The following is a 23423-nucleotide window of genomic DNA, read 5'->3' on the forward strand; positions in this document are numbered from 1 at the left end:
AACAGCTCCTGAGAAGGAACAGCTTCCCCCAAGCATGCAGCAGTACATGTAAGCTAAACCTCTTGAGCGATATATTACATTAAACTCTGCAATGTTGTCTGGTTTTGTTATGTCTAGCTGTCCTACTGAGCTTAATTCAGTTTTAAACTACCAGAGTACTGTGTTCCAGGACTGAGGATACTGTTCAAGTTTATGGTCTCCTTGTGCTGCTATAATATACGTAAGAGAGTATGTATTTGCAGGTGTAAAAATAAATGTGCTTGTGCATTTGGGGTGGGTGGGAAGTGGTGTTGGACTTAGATTAGACTAGTCTTGTCATTCCAGACTACTCTTGGATGTTGAAAAATTTATTACCAATATGGAGCGTCCTGCTCTGGGAGTCGGAAGTCTCTCTCCCCCCCCCCCCCCCTTCCCTTTTTCTCTTAGCCTCCTGCTGACTGGACTGCAGAAGAGGACGGGGATGAGGCTTTTTTCACTCGTAAAAACGTCATCCTTTGACAAACAGACTCTTGCTTGAAAGTCTGGTGAGCACAGCACATGCCCAACAGTGAGACCAGACACATCCTGCACTGTCTGACCTATATGTGTAAAAGTGTGAGAGTGAGCAATGCCTCGCAAGCTCAGGGATACCATGGTAACCGCGACCACCAATCGCCTGCACACAGACAGGCATGTGAATGTGGAGGAATATTAATATTAATTTCAACAGGAGGGGGAAGGCCAGAATTGGTATACTGTAAAGAATGTTGCTAGGCAACACTGTCAGACTGATGCAGGGGCCCCTGTAGATGATGCCCTGGATGACAAATGCTTATCAGATCTCTCCCTCACAAAAGCTGTTACTGTGTGGGGGCGAAAAGTGTTATTATCATACAGTAAATATTATGTAATGTCAGCTTAAGACGATGCAAAACGAGAAGATTTAACATTCTTAATTAACCTTCTTTATTCAGAAAGATAATCCCCACAAGAGACAGTGAGCTAGCATACGCACTCACACACAAACACACACTCACACAAACACGCACAAAAACACAATTCCACATTCCCTTCAACTCCGTACACAGCTTAGAATCAGAAATGAGGATAAATAATTGATGAAGACTGCTTTGTGACTGCTTTTGAGAATTTGTAGACAAATCACGTTCCATGCTCTCTTCAGATTTCAACAAGACAACATTCAACAGAATACATAAGCCCAGTGTAAGAAGTGATACAGTAAATATTTTCCTTTTTGTGATTTCAAGAGCACTGGGCCCATAACACAGTCAGCAAACAGTGTAAACAAATGAACAAATACAAGGCAAAGGGCCTAGATGGCTAGAAAAGTGTTGCAAATACAAAACACTATATCTTGTCAGTCTCTCTGTTTAACATCATCCATCCCAAAAAGATTATACGTTTGTAATATCACAAGTAGATTTAGTGTTAAGAATGAGGTGAAATTCGACTCATATCTAAATAAGTTAGCTGGATCCGAAGTCACTGTCAATATATTTGGTCATTCCATTCATTTGTATGGTGCTGGTCCTTGGGGATTTTGGGGGGCTTCAAGTGAGTCAGATGATGGTGTACTCGAACAGTCAATAGTTCGTCAGTTGACTGCGGAGACCCGCCCCCCTTTGTGGTCTCCAGCGCATTGGTCCATGCAACACAAATAGGGACACAGACGTGTACAGGGCTGAATAGTCCTCACAAACAACAACCACAGGTCTAAATATGGAGTAGTGGCCAGCACTGCCACCCACACCCCATATGTTACCCTTCTAGCCACACGACTGAGTCCAGGCAAATATTCCTTCCCTCTATAGTCCCCTAAATGTGTTTCACACTTCTTTCACACGTCTCTAAAAATATATGAAACAAAAAAGAACAGAGCAAATGATATTCTCAGCAACAGAAACAACACTGTCCAGGTGCAGCAGTGGGAATCCATCTGCTCCCAGGCTCAAAGAGTTCCAAATCTCATTTTCTGTGTCCCCAAAAAATCTGACAGACAACCTGTCAACAATATAAACACATTTCCACACTAAAATCCATTGTTGGCCGTCAGGATTTAAAATGGAGTCTCTCTTCTTATGTTGTGTGGCAGACTAGATATTCACGTAGCTACTTCAGCAGCCACTGGTTTACTGTAAAGAGAACAGAGTTAGCATGGTTATGGCCACTGGTTATGGAAGAGTGTTCACTTTAGGCAATACTTCTAGAACCTCCACAGTTTCTGATCTTCTGGAACAGCTTTGTCCCCACAGACATCCTTGAAAGGCGAAAGAGAACTGAGCCAACGCATATTGAATTTTCAGAGAACACAGATTTTGCAGTATGTACAACTGACCTTGAAACACTCTTAAGGCTACAATCTATTGTAACTGGAAGGCAGAAGGAAAAAAAAAAAACGTTTGAAGATGGGAGAATATATAGTATGTTTGTTTTCCCAATGTTTACCACTGAAACCAGATGGGGTAACCTTGAATTAATATAATTTCAAAACCTAAAAACACACAGCTACCCACGCATCCCCCAGCCAACAACCGACACATCCACACCCACAGACACACATGAGAACACAAACATAGACACACACCTCGGTACTGCGGGCGGAGGGCTCGGTTGTTAGGGCAGTCACGCCCCTGCTTGCTGAAGTTGATGTTGGTGCGTATGCAGCGCTGGAGAAGGGGCTGGCCGGGCCGCGTGTTGTCACTCATACTTAGGAATATCTTATAGGGCTCGTTCTGACTGAGCAGACGAAGAGAATTCATCTGCGGGGAGAGAGAGAGACAGATGGGAGGAAGAGAGATGAGAGGAGGTGAGTAGAAAGGAAGGAAGGAGGGAAGGAAGGAAGAGATTTCCAAAAGAGTGAGAGATGATACGATTTAGCAGCAGATGAACAAAAGACAAAAACATTTATTTTAATGACAGAGAGCCAATCAGTTCAAGAGTGCACATGTATGGGTTGGGGGCTGGTCTACCTGCATCTGAGTGATATAGACTGGCTTGTTGATGAGGATCCAGGTGGCAGTCTCGAAGCAGGGGGGGATCGTAATGGAACCATCGTAAGTGATGTAGCGAGTGGTGTCTGGATACAGGTCAGCTATGTTCAGACCCATCAACAGGAAGGCATCATCTGACATGAAAGACACAACAATGTTTTAATGGTGCTTTCCCGACAGGAGAAACAACCAGCTTGTTTGATGATATGTGTCAGTGTGAATGTCTATGTTAGAGAGAGAGAGAGAGAGAGAGAGAGAGAGAGAGAGAGAGAGAGAGACAGAGAGAGAGAAAGAGAGAGAGAGAGAGAGACAGACAGACGCACAGACAGACAGAAACAGGCAGAATGACAGGCAGACAGGCAGGCAGACAGACGGGAAGACAGAGGGGCTGATGAATGCTTACGCTTGTACGTTATTCTCGTGATGGTGTCTCTGTTCAGCATGCGGTTCAGGAACATGTTGGAGGCCTCAGACAACTGTGAGACCAGAGATGTAGAAGACCATCAAATATTTATAATACACACCAGCAAATACTGTAACACCATGGGGCTCTCACTTGGCAAACCAGAAACATGCATTAGAAGCGTACACACGCACGCACACACACACACACACACACACACACACACACACACACACACACACACACACACACACACACACACACACACACACACACACCCTCCAACCCGTACAACAATAGACCACAGGTGAATTTTCAGCCAGGCTATAGCACAGATATCCAGCTGTGACCTTTATGTAGACATGGAGGTACAGAAGATGTGAAGGAGTGACCTTAATAAAGATGGAGACTATGGCTATTCCGTTGGGACTCTTAGCAGCTTCACTGTAGTTGGCATACAGGTCCTGGTTGTAGTGTATGAGCTGAACCTAGAGGACCATAGTAACGATTAAGTCTTTCAACCCACATTTGTAATACATTCACGTACACGCTTCCAATGTCACAATCCACCATGATGAAAGAGACAATGCTAGTAGATACTCCAAAAACACCATGAAATCAAGTGCTAGAGAGAGTGATCATGTCGTCCAACTGTACTCAGGGTTAGCCTTAACCCATCCCAGCAGACAGGCTAGGATGGGGCAGCGAGCATCTCTCTCAGACACATTAGGAGTTGGCCTTAATAACGTCTCCTCTATCGAATACGTCAGCGTCCGACGAATAAGAATCCAGTAGTTCATCATAACAAAGTCGTCTGTCAACTACAGTTTAAGAAGCATGCGGTGAGGTGTCCCAGACCTACCTCTCCTGGGAAGGCCTGTCCATTTAACAGGTGTTCGGAGCCTTGCTCATCCTCACTGCCAAAGTGCAGGCGGACCTCCTCCAGTCGGTAGCTGTAGCCCAGTGGCCCACCTGAGATGTTCACCAGGTGAGCCTTGTCGGGCCGCAGTGACACATGCCTGCCAGTGTTGTACATGGTACCTCCCATCTGCACAGAGAGGAAAGGTGCATATACACCAGTGGGTCAATACATAGCTACCTATGATTGAAAACAATGCTAGAGTTCCTCAACTCTTTCTTTAATGAATGGGTGCAAATGAAACTGCACCCAAACACATTTTTTTTGCGTGCCTGTACTGCAAAATGTAATTAAAACATTCAGAGCACTCACAGGCTTGTCATAACCACAGAGTAATCCACTGAGATCATCTGCAAATGAGGTTTTTAAAAGGTGGATTAATACATAGTAAATTGAGAAAACGTTGATCTCTCTCTCTCTCTCTCTCTCTCTCTCTCTCTCTCTCTCTCTCTCTCTCTCTCTCTCTCTCTCTCTCTCTCTCTCTCTCACGTCACCGCTAAAGCAGGTAAGACGATGGACTGAGTGTGACGAGAGCAGCTCACGTGTTGTGTTCCCTGTCACCTTCAGGGACGAGACACCAACAGGGACACTAAAACCTTCAGATCTTAAAATCCTTCAAAATGTCATAGCATGCAGCGATAGCATCAAGTCTTTCATAAATAAATGTCGATAGAGAGAGTGTGAGACAGGGAGGGGGGGAGCATACGTAAGTAATTTATCCAGTAGTGCCAAATGTGCTAGGACCGGTACTGGATAAATGACTTACTCACCTATGCACCCCCCCCCCCTCCCTATCTCTCACTCTCTCTATCAACATTTGTTTATGAAAGACTTGATGCTATCGCTGCATGCTATGACATTTTGAAGGATTTTAAGATCTGAAGGTTTTAGTGTCCCTGTTAGTGTCTCGCCCCTAAAGGCCAAACCACAACACGGACACCATATGACGTGGCGCCGTTGGCCCCCTCTGCTGGTAGTGCAGGAGGGTTCATTCATGGATGCACTTTGGAAAATGCCGCCCCCCTCTTCATGCCGCCCTAGGCGACTGCCTATGTTGCCTATAGGAAGGACCGGCCATGCATTTATCACAAGAAGGTCGAATGAAGTCATTTGATCAAAGTGGGAAACTGGAAAGAAACTATGGCTGATGTTTAAAATGAGGCAAGAGAAGTCATACATTTTACCTGACACATCACTTTTAATAGGCTTTTAACGGGGGGGGCCTTTTCCTCAGTCTTGCTGCATAATGCATGTAATCAAATGAGCAAACGGCGAGAGATGAACTTTAATTCAATCCTTCCACAGTGTTATGTATTAAAGCCATTTTTCCTCTGACACCTATTCTAATTACCTCAGCAGTGAGGTAGCAACCTGCCTGCTGCTTTGACTGCAGTTCTGAGGAAGATGGACGCCTCTTCAACGACTCTACTTTAAATACCATCCAAAACCACTGACAGCATTTGTTCAGAAATTTGCAAGAAATAGAAACAGAGATTACTAAGGGTAAGCAAGACTGAAATGACACTGGAAAGAAAGGTTATATAGAGGTTAAAGTTGCACCTGGAAATTCCCTTTAAAAACGTAAGATTATGCATGTGTATTGCATTATGTATATACACACTTTAACTCTCCTCTACCCAGAAGCAATGCACTTAAGAAAACAGTAAAGTACAGAGCCATTGCATAATGGAATGTGCTCCCCTCATATGTAACTCTGACACGAAATAAATGTGATTTCAAAAGGAAATTTAAGGCAGCTATAATTAGAAAGGAAATTATAGTAGATTAGATTATTATTTTAGGTGTTTAAGGGATTTTAGGTATTATTTTACGTTTAATGTAAATGTTGTTTTCTAAGTCTGTGTTTTTGTGATAATCATGCTGTACTGCATTTTATGTATTTATATTGTATTGTAATATTGTTTGCCTGGACCCCAGGAAGAATAGTCTCCACCATGGTGTAGACTAATGGATATCCTTAATAAACAATAAACAATAAATAAACACACTATCGCAACAGTCTTAGCCAAGGGTTAGGGTTAGCCCATAAACCTGATGGTTGGCCTTCACTTTCAAATATCGATTTAACTTTCACACCAGGAAGTGTTGATTTCAGAATAGCACCACCATTTAGGGATATGGTGATTCTGTATCCGGCTCAAAGCAGTCCAAAACACAGCAGCAGCCTCTGTGGAAATACAAAAGCTGCTTAACAAGAGTGCTAGATTAAACAGGGTTACAAGACCAGGAATCACACCAAGCCTGGCCGGGTTGAAAAGCCTTTTGCACTAATTGCTGCATCGCCTCAGTGAATTAAGCTCAGATATTGGGAGCTCATATTTTCTGATAAGTGCTGAGGTCCAGTTTTGAGGTTATGATTGACCCATACTGATTGTCTTCTGTGGGCCTCTAGTGTTCTGGTTTGCCTCCATAGTTGAGGCCACATCATTAGAATTGCAAGCAGGCAATACAGGCGTTTACACAAAGACAAGCTAGCCTAGCTTTGATGTAGAACTGAGTAGCTCCCCATCAGTTCCTTTTAGTGCTCGTCTTCCTTGAGGGAGATCCAAAGTCCTCTGGGTCCTGTGCTACAGCAATCACGGCCCCTCTACTTTGTCTGCACACAACTCATCTGAGGCCTCTAACAACTCACCCCAGCCCCTGGTTCTCATCTCGGCTTGGTTTTTTGACACCGGGAAATGACTGAACGCCGACATTCTCGAACACAGCCTGACAACAAACACATACTAACGCACACACTGCATAGGAACCACTGGGGAGAGCTCTGGTTGAGATCAGTTGCAGAGGAATTGCAGTAAACATGCTGGTGAGGGCACAGCAGAGATGTAGCAGCACTTTGAAATGAGTTTGCAGAAATCTCCCACTGACAGACCTGAGATAGTTTCTGACTTTCACTCAATTTAAAAACGTAAAATAAAAACATGAAAGACACGAGGAAAACAAACTGATTTTATACTTAAAAGCATCTCAACTACCTTTCCTCTATCCAAAGGTCATGTGGACCTCGGGACGACCCCTGATCATCTCATCTAGTGAAGGCGTGATGCCACTGAGTGTATAACACCGGTCAGAATGATTAATCTTCTGTGTATATAACCTCACAGTCACCTCCTCCACCTGCCTCCTCTCTCCATCTCGGTCTCTCCAGCAGCACATTGTAGCTCACCACCGGGAAGCTCAGAATCAGGAGGATTTGAAGATGTGTCTGGATGTGACACCTGCGTATCTTCAAGGTGCACTAAAGCGACTTTCATCTGCTCCAAATTTTGTTCCCCCGCTTAGGAAAACGACTTTGTTCACCCCGATTCAAGTTCAACTGAGGATAATTGAAGAAATCCGATTTTATGTGTACACCGTTGACTTTAATCTGATTCAACTTGTATTTGCTGTAGTTGGAGAATAGCCGCTTTCTGGTTATTATTGTCACAATAGATCCATTGTTAATGGATTTCTCACATTTTATAAGATATAAGTACCAATATGTTGTGATAAAATATTAATTAGCATGACAAAAGCTGTCAAAAAGCCAACCTGTTGTCCACTGAATGTTTCATGTACTGTACGCATGGGGTCATTAATAAAAAACTGTCTATCTTGGTGGGTTAATTATTTTGTCCTCGTGTGTGTGTGTATCTGTATGAGTGGGTAAGAATGTGTGTAGGTGAGTGAGTGTGTCTATGTGGGCAACTGGGCATGGGAACGAGTGAGATAGGAAATGACTAATGCTCTGTCACTGGCTCCCACTGCATCCAATTTATTACTAAAATGTCACCACGCTGGCGAACAAAATCAAAGTGTCATAGAACAGAATCGTTTTTCATGTTAAATAGCTAATCAGCTGAGTTTCATGTTGTCTCTGTTCTCCTGGCGAATTATGCCACCATTTAGTATTAATTGTCTTTATCGAGTATTCCAAAGTTATGAGTGCTTTTTGGCCCCATGTGTCCGAGATAAATTGTTTAGTGTTGTTTCTGAGAGAAGAAAATGACCCAGTGTGGATTTGGATGCATAAATAGTTTTAGGGATACATAGAATTAGCCTGTGAGTGTGTCTGTAGGTGTGTGTACGCACGTGTGGCTTTGACAGCATAGTGGGATTTGAAAATGAAGCCAACACTGCAGAAAATTGGAGCAACAAAGGAAACCAGATGGTTCGTGTGCCAAAATATCCAATCTGTTGGTAAAGATATTTTAGAATATCAGTAATGCCATGCTATATGGCGCATACACTCTCACTCACTCACTCACTCACTCACTCACTCACACACAAACACACACACTCTCACACACACACACACACACACACACTCTCACACTCACTCTCAGACACACACGTACACACACTCTCACACAGTCTCACGTCAGGACAGATGGTCGAACGCTTCCCTCTCACTCAGCAGATGCACACTGGTATTAATCATAAAAGTAGACTTAAAAAGAGGATTTAACACTCTCATACACTTCCACCACTTCTAGTGCTCTTCCACCATGTCTGCACCACTCTGCGGTTTCTTCTTCTTCAGTGTTTTTCATCAAACCACATCTCAAGCATCACATAGCCAGAGGAGGAGTGTGCTGGTGACACGGTCGAAGCCAGAGACCCGCAGACGTGTTTCGGATTCCAGGCTAATGGTTGCAGTAGCCTGATGACCAAACATATCTACTGGTGTTTCAGGTCCAATTGTAAAGCTTCAGCTCCATGACCCAGTCATGTGCTGCTTGAAACAAATGGATTAAAACCTGCTTCCCATCAGTCACACTTGTGTCTGTCATCTGTCACCTAACCCGTGAATCGTGACTAATTTAATATGAAACAAACCTCACATCAAATCTTACCCTTAATCTTACATCACCACAGCTGGTCAATTCGTTCATTCTTCAATAACATTTTAGAAGAAGAAAAAAATACACCATTATTGCACAAAAAGGACACTATCAAATCTCCTAAGATTAAAGCGACAGCTTGACTCGTCACTGTAGTAACGGCAGCCCGTTTTCACGTCGTTGCTCTCATTCTCCTGTGATTTCAGATAGTCCCTAATGAGCTTTACTGTTTCGCCCCAGTGGGCCTGCTCCGCTCTCTGTTACTGTTACGCTGCTAATCCCCTATAGCTGTCACTTGGCCACTCTCTCTCTACCTAGTATCCCTATTTGTGCCCTATCTGACCCCATGGTCATAACCCCCTACCCAGTACCCTCTGCCCCTGTTCTCAGCTGACAGCCTAGGCACGGGGCATCCTGCCAACATTCATTCGGGCAGTAAGTGCCGTCCCGTAATGGGCCCGTCTGTTTTATGGGTCATTTGAGGATGGGGCAAGGCTTGTATGGCTGCTGTGGTAACTGAGTGTGGGCAGCTGATGGATCTTCATGGGGACCAGGGGGGGACCAGGGGGGGACCAGGGGGGGACCAGGGGGGGGACCAGGGGCTGTGGCTTGCTGCTGGCTCAACGCTCTGAAAACACACACTCCTGTTGGAGGCTCGGACAGGAGCGACGTTTGGAGAAGAGATTCATTCTATGAAGAGATTTGACTTCATCAGTCACTTTGGCTTCTTTGTTCCTCTTGAACAACAAGGCTCAGTCCACCCTGGTCTAAATTCATACAACATTATCAAACGATAGATTAGAAATGACATAACCACTGTTTCCTAAGCCTATAAGACCATGGATCTTCCCCATCCCCCCCCAATCAAGAAGGGGATCTGCTACAATCTTCTTACCTTGCGGGTTCCTGTGTTGATGCGCAGAGGGGTCAGATAGGGGTCAAATATCATGCGACTGGTCTCAATGTCGATGGGAGACTGCCTCTTCCCCATGGCACACAGGTTCCAGGCAGTGTTCACCAGCCCCCAGAACGATGGCACTGCAGCAAGGGGACAAGGGGAGGAAGTGTGTGTGTGTGAGCAGTTGCCAAGGCAAAACAAGGAATACTGGGAAAGAAAAAGATCAAATAAGAGTAGCCTCTTTCGAATTTAGAACACGTGCTGTGAATGACTGAAGATACACATCAACATCAGATGAGGGGTGGACGAGAGCAGATCTTCATTTGAATCAACATACTGTGACACTTAGCGTTACACTTCTCGCTGTTCAATTGACAAAAAGGCATATTTCCAAAATGGCTCTCCATTTGGAAGAGGAGCTTTTTAAAGCTTGCATAGTTCCTGCTAGATCTGCCCAGGAATCTGACCCCCTGACCATGTGAGTGATGCCAAACCTGATTATCTTGATCATCCTGCAGTGGATTTAGAACCACACTCATTGGACATGCATCCTGTCACTGACCTCAAATCAGATGCATTGAATATTAACAACCCTAACCCCACTAACCCTAACCCCACTGATGATGATGATTATTTTTTATTACTTACAGAATACGATCACCTGAAATGTATTTTACATACACATTAATCCTACTATAAAAAAGCGTTTTTTGACCCCCTATCAACCCCCTACAAACACCTTTGTCCTCTTCCTTCTCATAAAAATTACTTTCCCTCTCCATTCCATACATTTGTTTTTCAATCCCCCTCTGTTTCAGAAAATCTGGCTCAGTGGAAGGTGAGTGACATCTTTCTCCACCTCTCCCTCCCGCCTTTTTCTCTCTCTCCCTGCTTCACTCGCCCCCTCCCATTCTAACTCAACCCCCTTGCTCAAATACATTTGGCTCAGTATCAGGGAAGATCCCGTTCCTCTCCATCTCAGTCTTCCTCCTCTCTCTTCTGGCCCATCAGAGCTTACAGTTTGAAAAAGAAGCAGAAAGGCGACAGATGTGGAAGCCCTGACCTCAAGAGTACAATCCTCACCCCTGGCCAACAAGCCTGACGTCAACCTGATTATATCATGGTGCCCGGTTCTTTGAGTGTGTGTGTCTCAGCTGTGTGTGTGAGTATGTGTGCAGCTCAGCTTGGCTAGTGTGTGTGTGTGTGTGTGTGTGTGTGTGTGTATTTATGTGTGTGGCTGAGGGTTCAGGGATATTAACGAAGCTCTACTAGGGTAGGATTACAGCCTGATTTGCATCTGGAAAGCCTAGAAGGAAGCAGGGAGACAATTTAGACACAGACCCCCTTTATTCCTGTTGATTACATAAAAAGGTGGTCCCTTGTGTGAGAACCAAATTGTAAAAAGCTTCCTTATAGAATCGTTGGGTTCCTGAGAGAGCTTTGTGAGGGACTGTTTAAAAGCCTAACCCTTGGCTTCCAAGCCAAACAATACAATATGTCACCTCAGAGACCTGTTAAGGGGACACTGAAACCTTGGAACAGTATAATTGGTGCCAAGAAACTGTCAAAAGATGTCAGAATGCCGAGAGCCTTTGGAAAGTCTGAATATTCATCCCAAAATAGAAAACCATCTTCTGAATCCACCATGCGACTGTATCAGACGTCGGTACCAGAGATGCTAAGAGACATCATATTTCCGGCTACGACCTGTGATCTCACAGATAGGGAGACGGCCTCGCCTTTCACTAGCACAAAGACATTTAGATTAGTCATTTAGCAGACGCTCTTATCGAGAGCGACTTAAAGTAAGTACAGGGACATTCCCCCCGAGGCAAGTGCCAAACATAATTTGGCACTACCGGGAATCGAACCGGCAACCTTCTGATTAATAGCCCGATTAATAGCCATATTCTCTAACCGCTCAGCCATCTGACCCCTCACAGACAGCCTGCTTACTTTAATACTGCCAAAGCAACTGCCGTGTAACCACCAGCCATACATTAGACCCTGTATCTGTGACCTACATTACGCCTATGCTGCTCTGGATGAAAGCAACAGCTCTTCCTGTGAAAGATGCAAATGACAAAGATAGAGTGGTGACACCCTCCTGAGATTACTGGCTGTGATGTGTCAGGACTGCTCAATGTTGGCAAAACCCAGTTCAGGCTGCGCACATTCCTGCTCACAATCTAGCTGCTTACTCAAGATGACTTTTAATGATCTTCTTGCTCCTCTCTAGTAGTGTCGAACTACTGGAACCCCTTTTGAACACAGAAAAATGCTGAATTGCCAACCCAGTATGATAAGGGACACTGTTACAGTAATACACGTAATGGTAGGTAAGTTTTCGTAATACATTGTCTGACCTAAAACACTGACGTACATTGTTACCTAAAACACTGACGTAAAAGTGGTGTAATCCTCTCTCCCTCTCGCTAAATTGGTACTTACACATGAGCACACATGCACACACTTTCTACGATTATGCCTTCAAGCCTCCCTATATTTGGCAGGATTATATTTCCAATTTTACAGTAAATCTCCCCCCAAAAAGATGGCCGAGTTGCCCTCTGTGTGTCTTAACCCATGCTGTGAATGTTGCCTGGGTACGACCAGTGCAAACACACCTCTTCCGTGTGCTAGTTGTCCACCACAGAGTTACTCCAGGTGTACAAATTAGAGAGTGCTTGTGCACGCTAGCATGCGGCACCATACGACCATCTCAGAAAGCGCAGCTTCACAGTTCGCCTACTGAGAGAAGAGGATTGGCTGATGATCCATCATGCAATTTATTATCGGGCGCGGCTGACCCCCAGAGCTCAGAGAGGACTATTGATGGAACACTTTGCTAAAAATATTTGTGTTGCAGCTGTTACCGCCAAAGAGGAACCGGAGGTACCGAGTGATGCGGGATTTGAGATTTAGAAAATACTATTTTTGGTCAGAATTAATTTTGTTGTACAGACTTGGGGTAAAACATTCAGAACTAGGCTCTCGAATCTACTATTCTTTAAAGGTTGGGTCAAGGCACACTATAGGCCATGGAATGATCCCACATTACAAGGACTAAAAAATGATCAATACAGCAAGCCTGGACTCTAGGGAATGGTTGGCAATAGGAAAATCGTTTTTTCGACAAGTCATTATCATCCCGACCTTGTAAAAATATTTTATTAGATTCAACGCCATCTGTCCAGTACATATCCTGTGTGCAAAACACATCTTCCTCTGTCATGACAAGAAGGATACGTCACGTCCCCGGGCATCTCCAATGCTCCTTCATCCCCTTAGTGTGGCTCTGCTTTCCTTTTTAACAGGTTCCAAATGCCAGTTGTTATCTAACCTGCCGTGTCATACATTGGTCAGCTGTGCCAAACAGAAACACCAAGGGGCGTCCTGCCCTTCTGGAAGGGCCGCTGCAGCCCACAGCCCACCAAAGGGTTGCTGGTTTGAACACTGAGCCGGAGGGAAGGCATTTGAGAATGATAACGGGTGTGTCGCTCCACCAGCTCACTCATCCTTGCGGTTTGGGGGGTGGAGGGGGCAGGGGGGCGACCAGGGAGAAGGGCTTTAATGTTATTATTGCCTTGAGTAATAGTGTAGAATACAAAGTGCCGGCACAGTGAATATGGCTGCCTGGTAATGCCATTAAAAGATTACTGAGAGCAGAGTAATCATAATTCTATCCCAGCCTCTCTTTCCCTCTCCATTTCAAATCGCTCATACCTCATTCAGGCGTGGGAGGGATCTGCTTCTTCCTCTCCCCTCTCTCTCTCTCTCTCTCTCTCTCTCTCTCTCTCTCTCGGTCCTTGGAGTCTTTAAGGGCGTGAGTGTGAGTGTCTGTACTCTGCGTGTGTATTAGGCAAAAGGAGAGAGAGCGAAATAGAGAGCGAGAGAAAGAGTGATAAAGATACTGTGCGTGTGTTCATGTGTGTGTGTGTGCACGTGTGTGCATGTATGTGTGTGTGTGTGTGTGTGTGTGTGTGTGTAAGTGAGAGAAGAAAAGCCAGAGAAGTGTCTGTGATCACTAACTTGGTGACCTACTTACCAACACTGCAGCACACACAAATAATAACACCGAATTATGTTATTCTCCCCAGCTATCCTCCTCCAATACCACCAGACAGCATGTAATGTATGTCTACTTACTGTTCAACATGCATGTAACCTGCTTAAACCTGTATTTATGATCTCATTATCAACTAATGCTGGGGACACACCACAGGATAATCGGGCCAATTTCGTCCCTTCCGACAATCCAAGGTAACATATGTCCCGATTATCTTGATGGTTCTGCAGATTTTATCAGATGTTTCCTTGGTGTGAGGTGTGTTAAAAGTGACCACACACTGTAGGAGCAAAACTGCTAAATCTAGGTTTTTTTGTCCTCATGTTTGTGGTCTCTCACAGTTTGAAAATCTTATAAGATTAAAAAATTGTATAGTGTTTCACCAGCATAAAGTAAAACGACACCTTCCAAATCGAAAAAAAACACATTTTTTTCCCAATAAGTAACAATGATCTGTGCCAGCCATCCAGTGAAACAGCCAGTCAGCCAAACTTCCAGCCAGTCATCCAGCAGATGAGAGGATTCCCCTGTTTCCCAGGTCTACACTGTAGATGTGATAACAACTGATGGCTACGTGACTGGGAGAAAGGCCATGTCTCCTGTGTCCTTCACTCTGATAATGCAGCAGAATGCTCACTGTAAAGGTCAGGGAGCATTCTAAAACACACCACACCAAGGGTTCCATCTTGGATGAACTTTCCCGCAGTACAGCTGTCACCTGCCGTTGGGTCACGGCCTCTCTGTCACACATAATCGGACGCCCGCTCATAGCTCAAAGGTCACTGGGGAACGGAGGGGTAAAAAGAGAGGTGGAGGAATGGAGACACAATCAAAAGGGCAAGGATTGAGAAAGACAGGACAGGGAGGGAGGTGGAGGAGTGTGGCTGTGGGGGCGAGGGGGAAAGAGGAGAGGTGGAGGAGGGCTAGAAGAAGGATAACCGAGGTGGAGGAGAGATAGAGATCAGTTAAAAGAACACGGTGAGGGAATGGTGAAGGAGGCAATGAGGCTTTGGCACAGCTTGTATACAGAGCAGGGCACGGGTGAGGATGATGAGGAAGTAGGGGGAGACAGGATTGCGATCAAAATCTCATAAGAACTGCAGGACTGCCCTGAGCCTGACAGTCCTACTGCAGAGAGGTGGGGAGGAGTGTAGGAGTGTAAGAGATAGAGAAAGAGAGAGAGTTATTACCTGGAACAAAGCTTCCTTGGACAACATCTTTGTACGCCCACCAACCATCATGAATTTTTGATGAGATTTGTTGTGCTGAAATAAGAGATTGTAATAAATTAGTATCGGTTCAGTAAAAGTAGGCTGTTAAGCACTTGCAAAGTGTTGATACTGGCTATGTGGTTATGATAACATATTGCTGTCTCAATAGGAGTATGTGAAAATCATAAACCTTTGCATTCGACAAACCAGAGACCAGATCTGAAGTTCTTAAGCGTCTAACCGGCTTCCTTTACATCAAAGCAAAGCTTACTTGGCGACTTCAGTTTCTATCGCATTTCAGTCTGGCAATGTCGAAAACTGAGGGCAATAGCAATAACTGAAGGCTACACGTGAAAAGATCTTCTGGATTCAAACTCATCACGCTGACCTAATCTCCACATTACAAATGTGACAGACGCGCACAGATTTTTGGAAATTCCCCTCTACCGAGTTACCAATATGAGGGGCAAATGTTTAATCCCAGACATGTTTTGTCCTGTAAATTATGAATATTTAAGGCAGTGAACTGTTATTACAAGTCGTACTTTAAAAACTGTTATGAGCAAAAATCCTCGTGCACAAATGGAAAGCACCATAGCTGCCTGGATGCGATACTAAATTGGTGACGAATAATCTGGCAACTGGATGCATATCCCGAAGCATTAGAGGGTTGGATCAAATAGCCCCAAAATACGTTAATCTTTAAAAGTATATGAGACGCTGTCATAAACGACTAAAATCTCAAAGTCGTTCAAGTATCTCAACTTCAAATTTAGCACAACCTACCTGATGTACGGATGACATATGCTGAAAAAATTTGAAGTATGCCCCAAACGATATGCATTCTTTATTCATTCCAGGTTCGTTTTGTAAAAGCTACTGACATCGCTTGTAAACTTCAGAGTTCCAAACGAAGCCAAACTTTGCTCAGGCATCTTCCCGCAGCAAAACGAGTTGTCTCCGTTCCAAGATTGCCGTCTTTCGACTCCTGGCGCGCAGTGCGGTCTACCACCATGGAGCAAATGAACAAATATGGTTAATTGCTAATCCATAAAAAAACAATAATATCGTTTGTTTTGAATGTGCAAATTGTCTAATCATCTCTCGCTCTACCCAGCCAATCTCTCGCTCTCCCCCTTCTTATCCTACTCTCTTACCCCTTCTCATCCCTCACCCTCTCCCTCCCTCTCGAAAGACAGGAAGAAAGGGAGAGCAAGGTAGCAGCACGGATTCATCCACTATAGCCAAATGTATAGTCGGCGACTGCGTGTGAAGAAAATAATTTAAGACGCACATGAACAATTTGCATTTACAGTAATATGACATATATATACATATATACATATATATATATATATATATATATATATATATATATATATATATATATATATATATATATATATTTATATAGGCCTATATGAGAAGCAGACATGGGCACATTCATATTGGATGGTAAACGTTAATGTTAAACTTTCCTTAATAAAAGTAGGCCTATGTGTTCTAGGAAAATGTTCAAAGGAAATGTAATGCGGATCATGACTAGAACCGCTTTCGGTTGTAGCTACCTACTTGTTACACAGGGTAGCAAGCCCTCTCCTTTTAATTCACAATCCCCACAAAGGGTCTTCAGATTTTTCACACAACACTTTCCCACTAACACGTGCCACTGATCTTGCTCGACTAAAAAGGTTGCCTGCAACATCAATTTTTAAAACATATTCGAACAAAACGATGTATTTTAACAATAAAAAATGATTTTAAACCGTTCCAGTATATATTTCAATCATAGGCGGAAATCCCCCCCCCCCCCATCCTGGGAAAAATATGACCCCCCCATAAATCACTTAACATAAATATGTAATTTCAATAATACGCAATGAAAGCGCTTTGCTGATTATGGACACAATGTGCTGCAGCAGTAATTTTGGTGTCCCCTTGAGAAAATGTCATAATTGTCCCCCCCCCCCTAAAGTTGATAGCAGATTTTCGCCACTGCTTTCAATTAATCTAAACGTACATATTGCATGTACAACTAGTAAGACCTTAACAAATAATTCACTTGTTTAGACAGGATGTTGGATATGTTTTAATATAGTAGTAATATGTTGGGGGCAACTGGACCCTTCTAAAATGTACACTTATGAACTTATGAACTGAGTTCTTGGACATCTTTTCACGATGGGGCTAATTACCCCATTTTGCCCTACTACTGAATAGATACAATAAAAATGAAAGTTATCCTTGTTTTTATTTTATTTTATATAAACGGATAATTGTGGGCATGTGTGGCCCCCTGGTGGTTATAATTGGCTACAGTATCACACACTTCATTTCTTTGTCAGTGTCCGGATTCCTATGAAAGGAGAACAACAAGTTACTACTGAACCAACTGAACATGCAAATGAGGATGTTTCACATCTCCAGCATGTGACATGATCTCACCTTAGATGCTGTTTCCGCTGGACAGCCTTCTCAATCTGCTGGAGGATCTTCTGCTTGTTGTTCCGCATGTTCACCTTGGCTTTCTCCACAAGGTAATCAATCTTCTCCGCACTGTAGGGCAGCTGGAATGTGGTGTACTCTTCCCTCTCTTTAGCGATATCTTCTTTATCTAGGGAGGAACGAAATCTAGAAAGTCATTCAGACATCAAGCAGGAAGTGGAGGACATCACAGTGGAGGAGATGTTGGGATCACATGATTGAACTTGGAAGTGAATATGACTTACTTTTTTCACTTAATGCATTTCATCATACACCTAGTTTTCGATACATTTACGTCAGTAAATTGGAGTTTCTTTGAACATTGATCAATCCAAAAGTACTTTGAATTCCCCTGCTGGCTGTAGAAGGAGACTGACCTTGACAGTTCCGCAGGTTGAAGAGAGGCATGTACAGGATAGTGGGTTCACTCTCCTGACCCTCAAATACGTAGAAGTCCTCGGGCTGCTCCCTCTCTTCCAGCACGCTATGGTTGAACTGAGGGAATGGCTTGTTCATCTTGCGGGAGTAGTTCTGGGCAAACTCTAACGTCTGGGTGTACGGAGGGACTGGGTCAGAGGGTACCAGAAGCAACCGAGTCACCATGCTCAAAATACATTTCTAAAACTGGTTGTTCCCATCCTTGATTGTGATTGGCTATATCGCGTTCCATGCCATTGTAAAATCCAGCATAACCTCACAGGTTGTCCTCATAACATTCTTTAACATTCCATATTACTGCGCATCGAATATTTCAAATTGAAAAAGATGGCAAAGATGTCCATCTGGCTGTTGCGTGTCAACGATTTATGTAGGAACTATACTTTGTAGTAGCGGAAGAATGACGGTTTATTATTAAACTTTTAAAACTTTTTTCAAATTTTTTAACTGTCTCATGACATTTTGCAAAGATAGTTTGAAACATAAAACTATGTGGTGAGGCTGAGGGAGGAGAAGATCCTGGAAGCCAGTCTGATCTTCTGTGACATTAAGCCTCAGCGTAGCTTTCAGTCTAGTTCAACTAGCAGAGGAAGCACAGTGGTCTACCTCAAAGATGTTCCCTGCGCTGTATTCAAGGACAATCATGAGGTCCACCCCTCTCTTTGGCCCCAGGAAAGATGGGTAAGGGGCGTTGATCATTAGACCCGCGTCAATCAGTTGAAGGGTCTCCCTCGTCTGGAGATTGGACGGAACCTTGGGGTCTGCCCGGTAACAGACACATTACAGAATCAGTTGGTCAATCATGTTGTCCAAATCTGCTTCAAGACTTTGGTTTCAATGGGGCAGGTTATTTCAGCGGTATTCTCTCACCTGGATGCTTGTACAGGAAGTTGTTAATTGAGCCCCACTCCCATTTCACAACCAATGGGAATACATGCTTGATCATCCAGCACACTAGGAAAAGATGATAAAATTTAACATGAAATAACTCTGCTGTCATTCTAGCAGTTGCTAAACTGTCATGTTCATACCATGTTCTTGTTGTATAGAAATCACTCCACAGGATCAAGATTTGATGCAACTTAGTACTGTACTATCATTTATTCATGATTCAACAGGACACTTACCCAAGCGTTTGAAAGGACTCTCCTGCAGACTTTCACACCACACCCCCAGAACCTTGATGAAATCCAGGCCCCATTGTTCAGATAGCGCTTTCTTCTCCTCCGCCGTGGCTGAGCCCTCTAGGTTGAGGGGCTTCTTCTTTATTGCGTCTACCATAGAGAAACGGAACAATCTCCATCTCTGTTACTGCCTCCACACGTCCAGCAAGGAGCCAGTATCACCAGTCATCACCACTGTCAGCCTCTTTCACACTAACACTAACACTAACACCAATGTGGGTGTCAAATGCAAAGGAAGTGTCATGCTTCTCTTTGACAAAATAACACTGCCCACAGTCTCACAAACAATAAACAAGATCTGTTGTTGTGTTATGCACATTACCTTCTAGAACTTTCTCCAGATTGGTGCGAAGGGAGGAGTTTCCGTCTTCATTGTCCTTTTGGTTCACCATGGTGTGGAGGAGCTGGTATGCCTGGAAGTAGGCATGCAGATCACCACCATTCTCTGAAAAACAAGCACCAGGGATGGTCCTTATGGTCGGCCCAGCTTCATAGCTTATTGAAACATTGAATAGAAACGCTTGACTTCACCCCTCACCCCACATATCATTCTCATCATTTTGTTAAGTTATACTGTAGCTTTCTTTGACACAATACTGTAAATTTGGCTGTGAGATAGGAGACAGACCCCTCCTGCAACCTTGAACATCACACACCCTAGACACCCAGTTGACCCCTTTTTTTAAGGATCAAAAGAGACACTGAGACACACCCGTGCCGCACAAAGCAATGGCACTACCTGTCATCCAGTCTGGCATCATGTCTTTGATCGTCTGGTCCTCTGCCAGGGCACTGCCTAGAATACCTGCAGCAACACGAAACAGAACACACAAATGAGGAACGCACAACCTACAGGAAGTGGTTTTAACAGCACTGTAGCAACAGCACTTTGGCAGTCCATCTTTGAGCTTCCCCTTGATGACCTTGCATGGTGGTCATATCCATCTCCTCTTTCTGCTCCACCAGCTCCCCAGAATTGAACCGGCTGCCAAGGTAGGGAGTGTCTACGTAGAAGCCCAGGTCTGTGAAGCCACAACGGTGAGGGGTCATCTCAAACCACGATGCTGTAGGAAAGAGAGAGGGGTGGGTGGGTTGAGATTAGGTGAGACGCATGGGTATGGAGGGCAGGGAGGGATATGGGGAGATTCAGGGAGTGCAAGTGTGTCAGTAGTTACACCAAGACATGAGGTAGGTGTCATTTTAAAAGTCTCTGGGAAGGTGTCAACGCACCTTCAACATGTCCGTCTTGGAAGCTGTGTTTGTCTATGGCGCAGTAGACTGGGTAAGGGTTCCAGGCCTCTCTCGTTGCTTCCTCAGAGAATTTATTTGTGATCATCTAATCAACAACACAAAGCACTTTAAATCAACCGTACTCTCCCCTTCCAGACATGCAGTAACTGCGTGGTTTGGCTAACTGACCTCTTTCATGACAGTGGAGGAGGTGAGAGCCCCCCATATATGGCTGAGAGAAAAGTTCTGCTCTTTTCCCCTCTCCATCAGCCAGTCCGATACCTCCTCCAGTTCCACTTTGGGACCCTTCTGGGTGGCTATCACACTGGACACATTCCACTTTGGCTCTTTGTAGAGGGAGGCCATAGACCTGAGGGGAGGCAAGCGAAAGGGTGACATGAAATACAGCGTACTCTGTATCAACCAACTGTATGTTCTATAAATGGAAACCGAGCTAAATTGAATGTTGATGCATCGGTGTCGCTCCTGTATGATGCATTTTACCAAGTTGATCCAGAGACCCCCCCCATGTAGAGCATAGTGTCCAGCAGGGCATCCTGCTCCATCTGGTGGATTGACCCCAGCATGCCAACTGCAGCCCTCTGGCCTCCCCCAGACACTACCAGAGCAATGTTAGGCACATCCTCCTGGGTGGGGGGCAAAATAGACGTTTGTACAATTCCCCCTTATAGTTTGTTGTCAGTAAAGTAAAGACCACCTGGTTTTGTAAGTGCATCACTATAAGCAGGATCAGACACGATAGTCCACGTACAAGTTCACACGTGATGTTGTGCTTCTTCAGAGAATCCAGAATCTTCTTTCTCCTCTGGCGCACAAAGTCCTTCTCCCCCTCGCACAGATGGTCAGACTTTTGGACTGTCCTCTGGAAACATTCAAACATTATTTTTTAAAGAAAACACTTGGACAAAAAATGTTTAGACACACTTTAAAAGCACATCATGTAAACAAAACAACAATAATCAACTTTAAACGACATGAAAAGCATCTGTAGCATCGAGCCATGGCTATCCATCTAACAATGGCACATTCTTCAAGAACGTTTCTCACCTTCAATGTATCACTGGCAGCCATGTCTTTCTCTCTGGGCTTTTCACCTGAGCACAGAATAAACACAACGTCTGTCTTTCTTCAAGTAATTGATGGCGTAATATCTAGCGAAATCTCAAAAAAGTATGCTGACCAAGATCCCAGCAGGTTGTGCGTAACGGTTCACAGCTGGCATACACCAGTAAAGTGAGAAGGAAGTTCTTGACCATGTTTCACAATTTAGCAGAAGAGGAGTGTTCTTGTTAATCCTGTTGGTCCTGTTTGTCCTTGGGATTGGCTTGATTGCAAATTGCAACTTGTTCTCATCCGAGGACTCCAGCATATACCAGAAGAGTGGATAAAGAAATATTGGATTATGTTTTATAAAAATATGAATATTTGCCTTTAGAATGGACAGTTTGTCATCAGTAAATTATTGAGGCAATCATGAATCTGTGCTTATCCCTGCAGTTCTCAAGTGGGGCTACGGTACATTCCTACTGTATGATTGGTGGAAAGTTGGGATGGTCCCTGGACATTTGGAGGAGGTCCCTTCTGAGGAATCTGTTCTTCAGCCATGTACCTCTGGAAAGCTTACCATCCCCCATGCAAAATGTATCTTGTCTAATAACTTCTGTTACTATAGGCATGGCTGCAAAGCCAAATTAGAATTAAATACATTTTTACTGCAACAATTTAAGAGCACTCAGCCACTTTCTAACTCTAATACATTTTTCAAGTGTTTTATTTTCAAATGTCAAAGCTTTTGATAACATTTAAATGACCAGGCTTCCAGCAGGCTGAATACAGCCATTCCATATAAAAGTCAAATGAACACAATGTTAAGCATGTATCAAGCTGAGAATAAAAGGTTTGATCACTAGAGGGAACCAGAAGATGGGTGGGATGAAACCATCTGGTGCTGTCGGCTTCCTTAAGCTCCACCCTGGAATCTTTGGAAGAGGCCCCTTCTCTGTCTCTTCACCCATTTATATTACCATGAACAGCAAACATCACATAGCAATTACATAGCAATACCTATAGAAAGAACATTGTAGGTAAAAAATAATTGGGATGTAATTCTGAGGTGTTGAGTGGTGGCGGTACAGGTTATCACAGTAAAATGTAAGAAGCTACTGTTTTGATACGGCAATTGAGCCAGAGATCTAAGTCGAAGAGAAATCCAGAAACAAGGATTCTGAATTGACTCGTTTTCGAGTCAAGACAGCATCTGCACAACTATGACCAGCAATGAGCCAAAGATCTAAGTCAAAGAGAAATCCCGAAACAAGGTTTCTGAATTGACTCGTTTTCAAGTCAAGACAAGCATCTGCATAACTGTGACCAGCAATGTTGTTTTGTAGGATTTGTCCCTGTAGGAGCTTGCAGAGATTGGAGAGAAGTGGTGTGTGAGTTTAGCCCTGAGGGACCCACAGGTCATTGCTGTCCACTGTTCCCTGTCCCTGACAGCCACACCCATGTTCTAATCTGGCTCAGAGTATCGTGTGATCCATTGAGTCCAAAGCAGCACGGAGGTCAAGCAGTACCAAGGCTGATATTGTGCCTTTATCAGCGACTTCCATGTTCTTGAACATGCTGGTGGTTGAAAGATCCAGACAGCATGTGTTAGGTTTCCTCTAGAGTTTAGTCGTCAGTAGGTCTTAAAGTTGACAGGAGATGCTTGCTGGCTGTATATGAACTTCCTG

The 23423-nt window shown here is 44.0% G+C and overlaps 2 protein-coding genes across 3 annotated transcripts; both read right to left on the reverse strand.

The window, feature by feature from the left end:
• Positions 1–967: 967 nt before the first annotated feature.
• On the reverse strand, positions 968–16282 carry ca10b (carbonic anhydrase 10 (inactive)b). The gene is made up of 9 exons (XM_084678103.1): positions 16121–16282; positions 15314–15388; positions 10052–10194; positions 4256–4441; positions 3786–3881; positions 3394–3466; positions 2970–3124; positions 2585–2759; positions 968–2132 (listed from the first exon to the last, which is right to left on the reverse strand). The coding sequence occupies exons 1-9, from the start codon at positions 16176–16178 to the stop codon at positions 2110–2112; spliced, it is 984 nt and encodes a 327-aa protein (XP_084534229.1). The 5' UTR covers positions 16179–16282; the 3' UTR covers positions 968–2109.
• Positions 16283–17408: 1126 nt separating this feature from the next.
• LOC146253149 (cytosolic phospholipase A2 gamma-like) lies at positions 17409–22180 on the reverse strand. 2 transcript variants are annotated; one of them, XM_084678070.1, is made up of 15 exons: positions 21872–22180; positions 21739–21785; positions 21443–21553; positions 21175–21317; positions 20860–21040; positions 20671–20776; positions 20364–20504; positions 20180–20245; positions 19763–19885; positions 19384–19530; positions 19127–19210; positions 18863–19017; positions 18196–18367; positions 17780–17948; positions 17409–17690 (listed from the first exon to the last, which is right to left on the reverse strand). In XM_084678070.1, exons 1-15 carry the CDS (start codon positions 21945–21947, stop codon positions 17648–17650), a joined length of 1764 nt encoding a protein of 587 aa, XP_084534196.1. In that variant the 5' UTR covers positions 21948–22180; the 3' UTR covers positions 17409–17647. The 2 variants fall into 2 exon arrangements, with proteins under 2 accessions (XP_084534196.1, XP_084534197.1); XM_084678071.1 differs by lacking the exon at positions 17409–17690 and having other exon boundaries at positions 17776–17948.
• Between the last annotated feature and the right edge of the window lie 1243 nt (positions 22181–23423).

This window comes from Hypomesus nipponensis, chromosome 17, assembly GCF_054491055.1.
Source record: "Hypomesus nipponensis isolate SF chromosome 17, ASM5449105v1, whole genome shotgun sequence".
NCBI classification, from domain to species: Eukaryota; Metazoa; Chordata; class Actinopteri; order Osmeriformes; family Osmeridae; genus Hypomesus; species Hypomesus nipponensis.

Excerpts from the sequence above, each read along its gene's own strand:
- LOC146253149 (XM_084678070.1), bottom strand. The coding sequence starts at position 21,947 with ATGGTCAAGAACTTCCTTCTCACTTTACTGGTGTATGCCAGCTGTGAA. Across the intron at positions 21,041-21,174 it reads GGGGTCTCTGGATCAACTTG|GTCTATGGCCTCCCTCTACA; the intron begins GTAAAATGCATC and ends GCCTCCCCTCAG. Across the intron at positions 19,018-19,126 it reads CTTCCTGTACAAGCATCCAG|ACCCCAAGGTTCCGTCCAAT; the intron begins GTGAGAGAATAC and ends GTTACCGGGCAG.
- ca10b (XM_084678103.1), bottom strand. The coding sequence starts at position 16,178 with ATGCATATCGTTTGGGGCATACTTCAAATTTTTTCAGCATATGTCATC. Across the intron at positions 15,389-16,120 it reads ATATGTCATCCGTACATCAG|CACAACAAATCTCATCAAAA; the intron begins GTAGGTTGTGCT and ends CTCTTATTTCAG. Across the intron at positions 3,467-3,785 it reads TAGTCTCCATCTTTATTAAG|TTGTCTGAGGCCTCCAACAT; the intron begins GTCACTCCTTCA and ends CTGGTCTCACAG.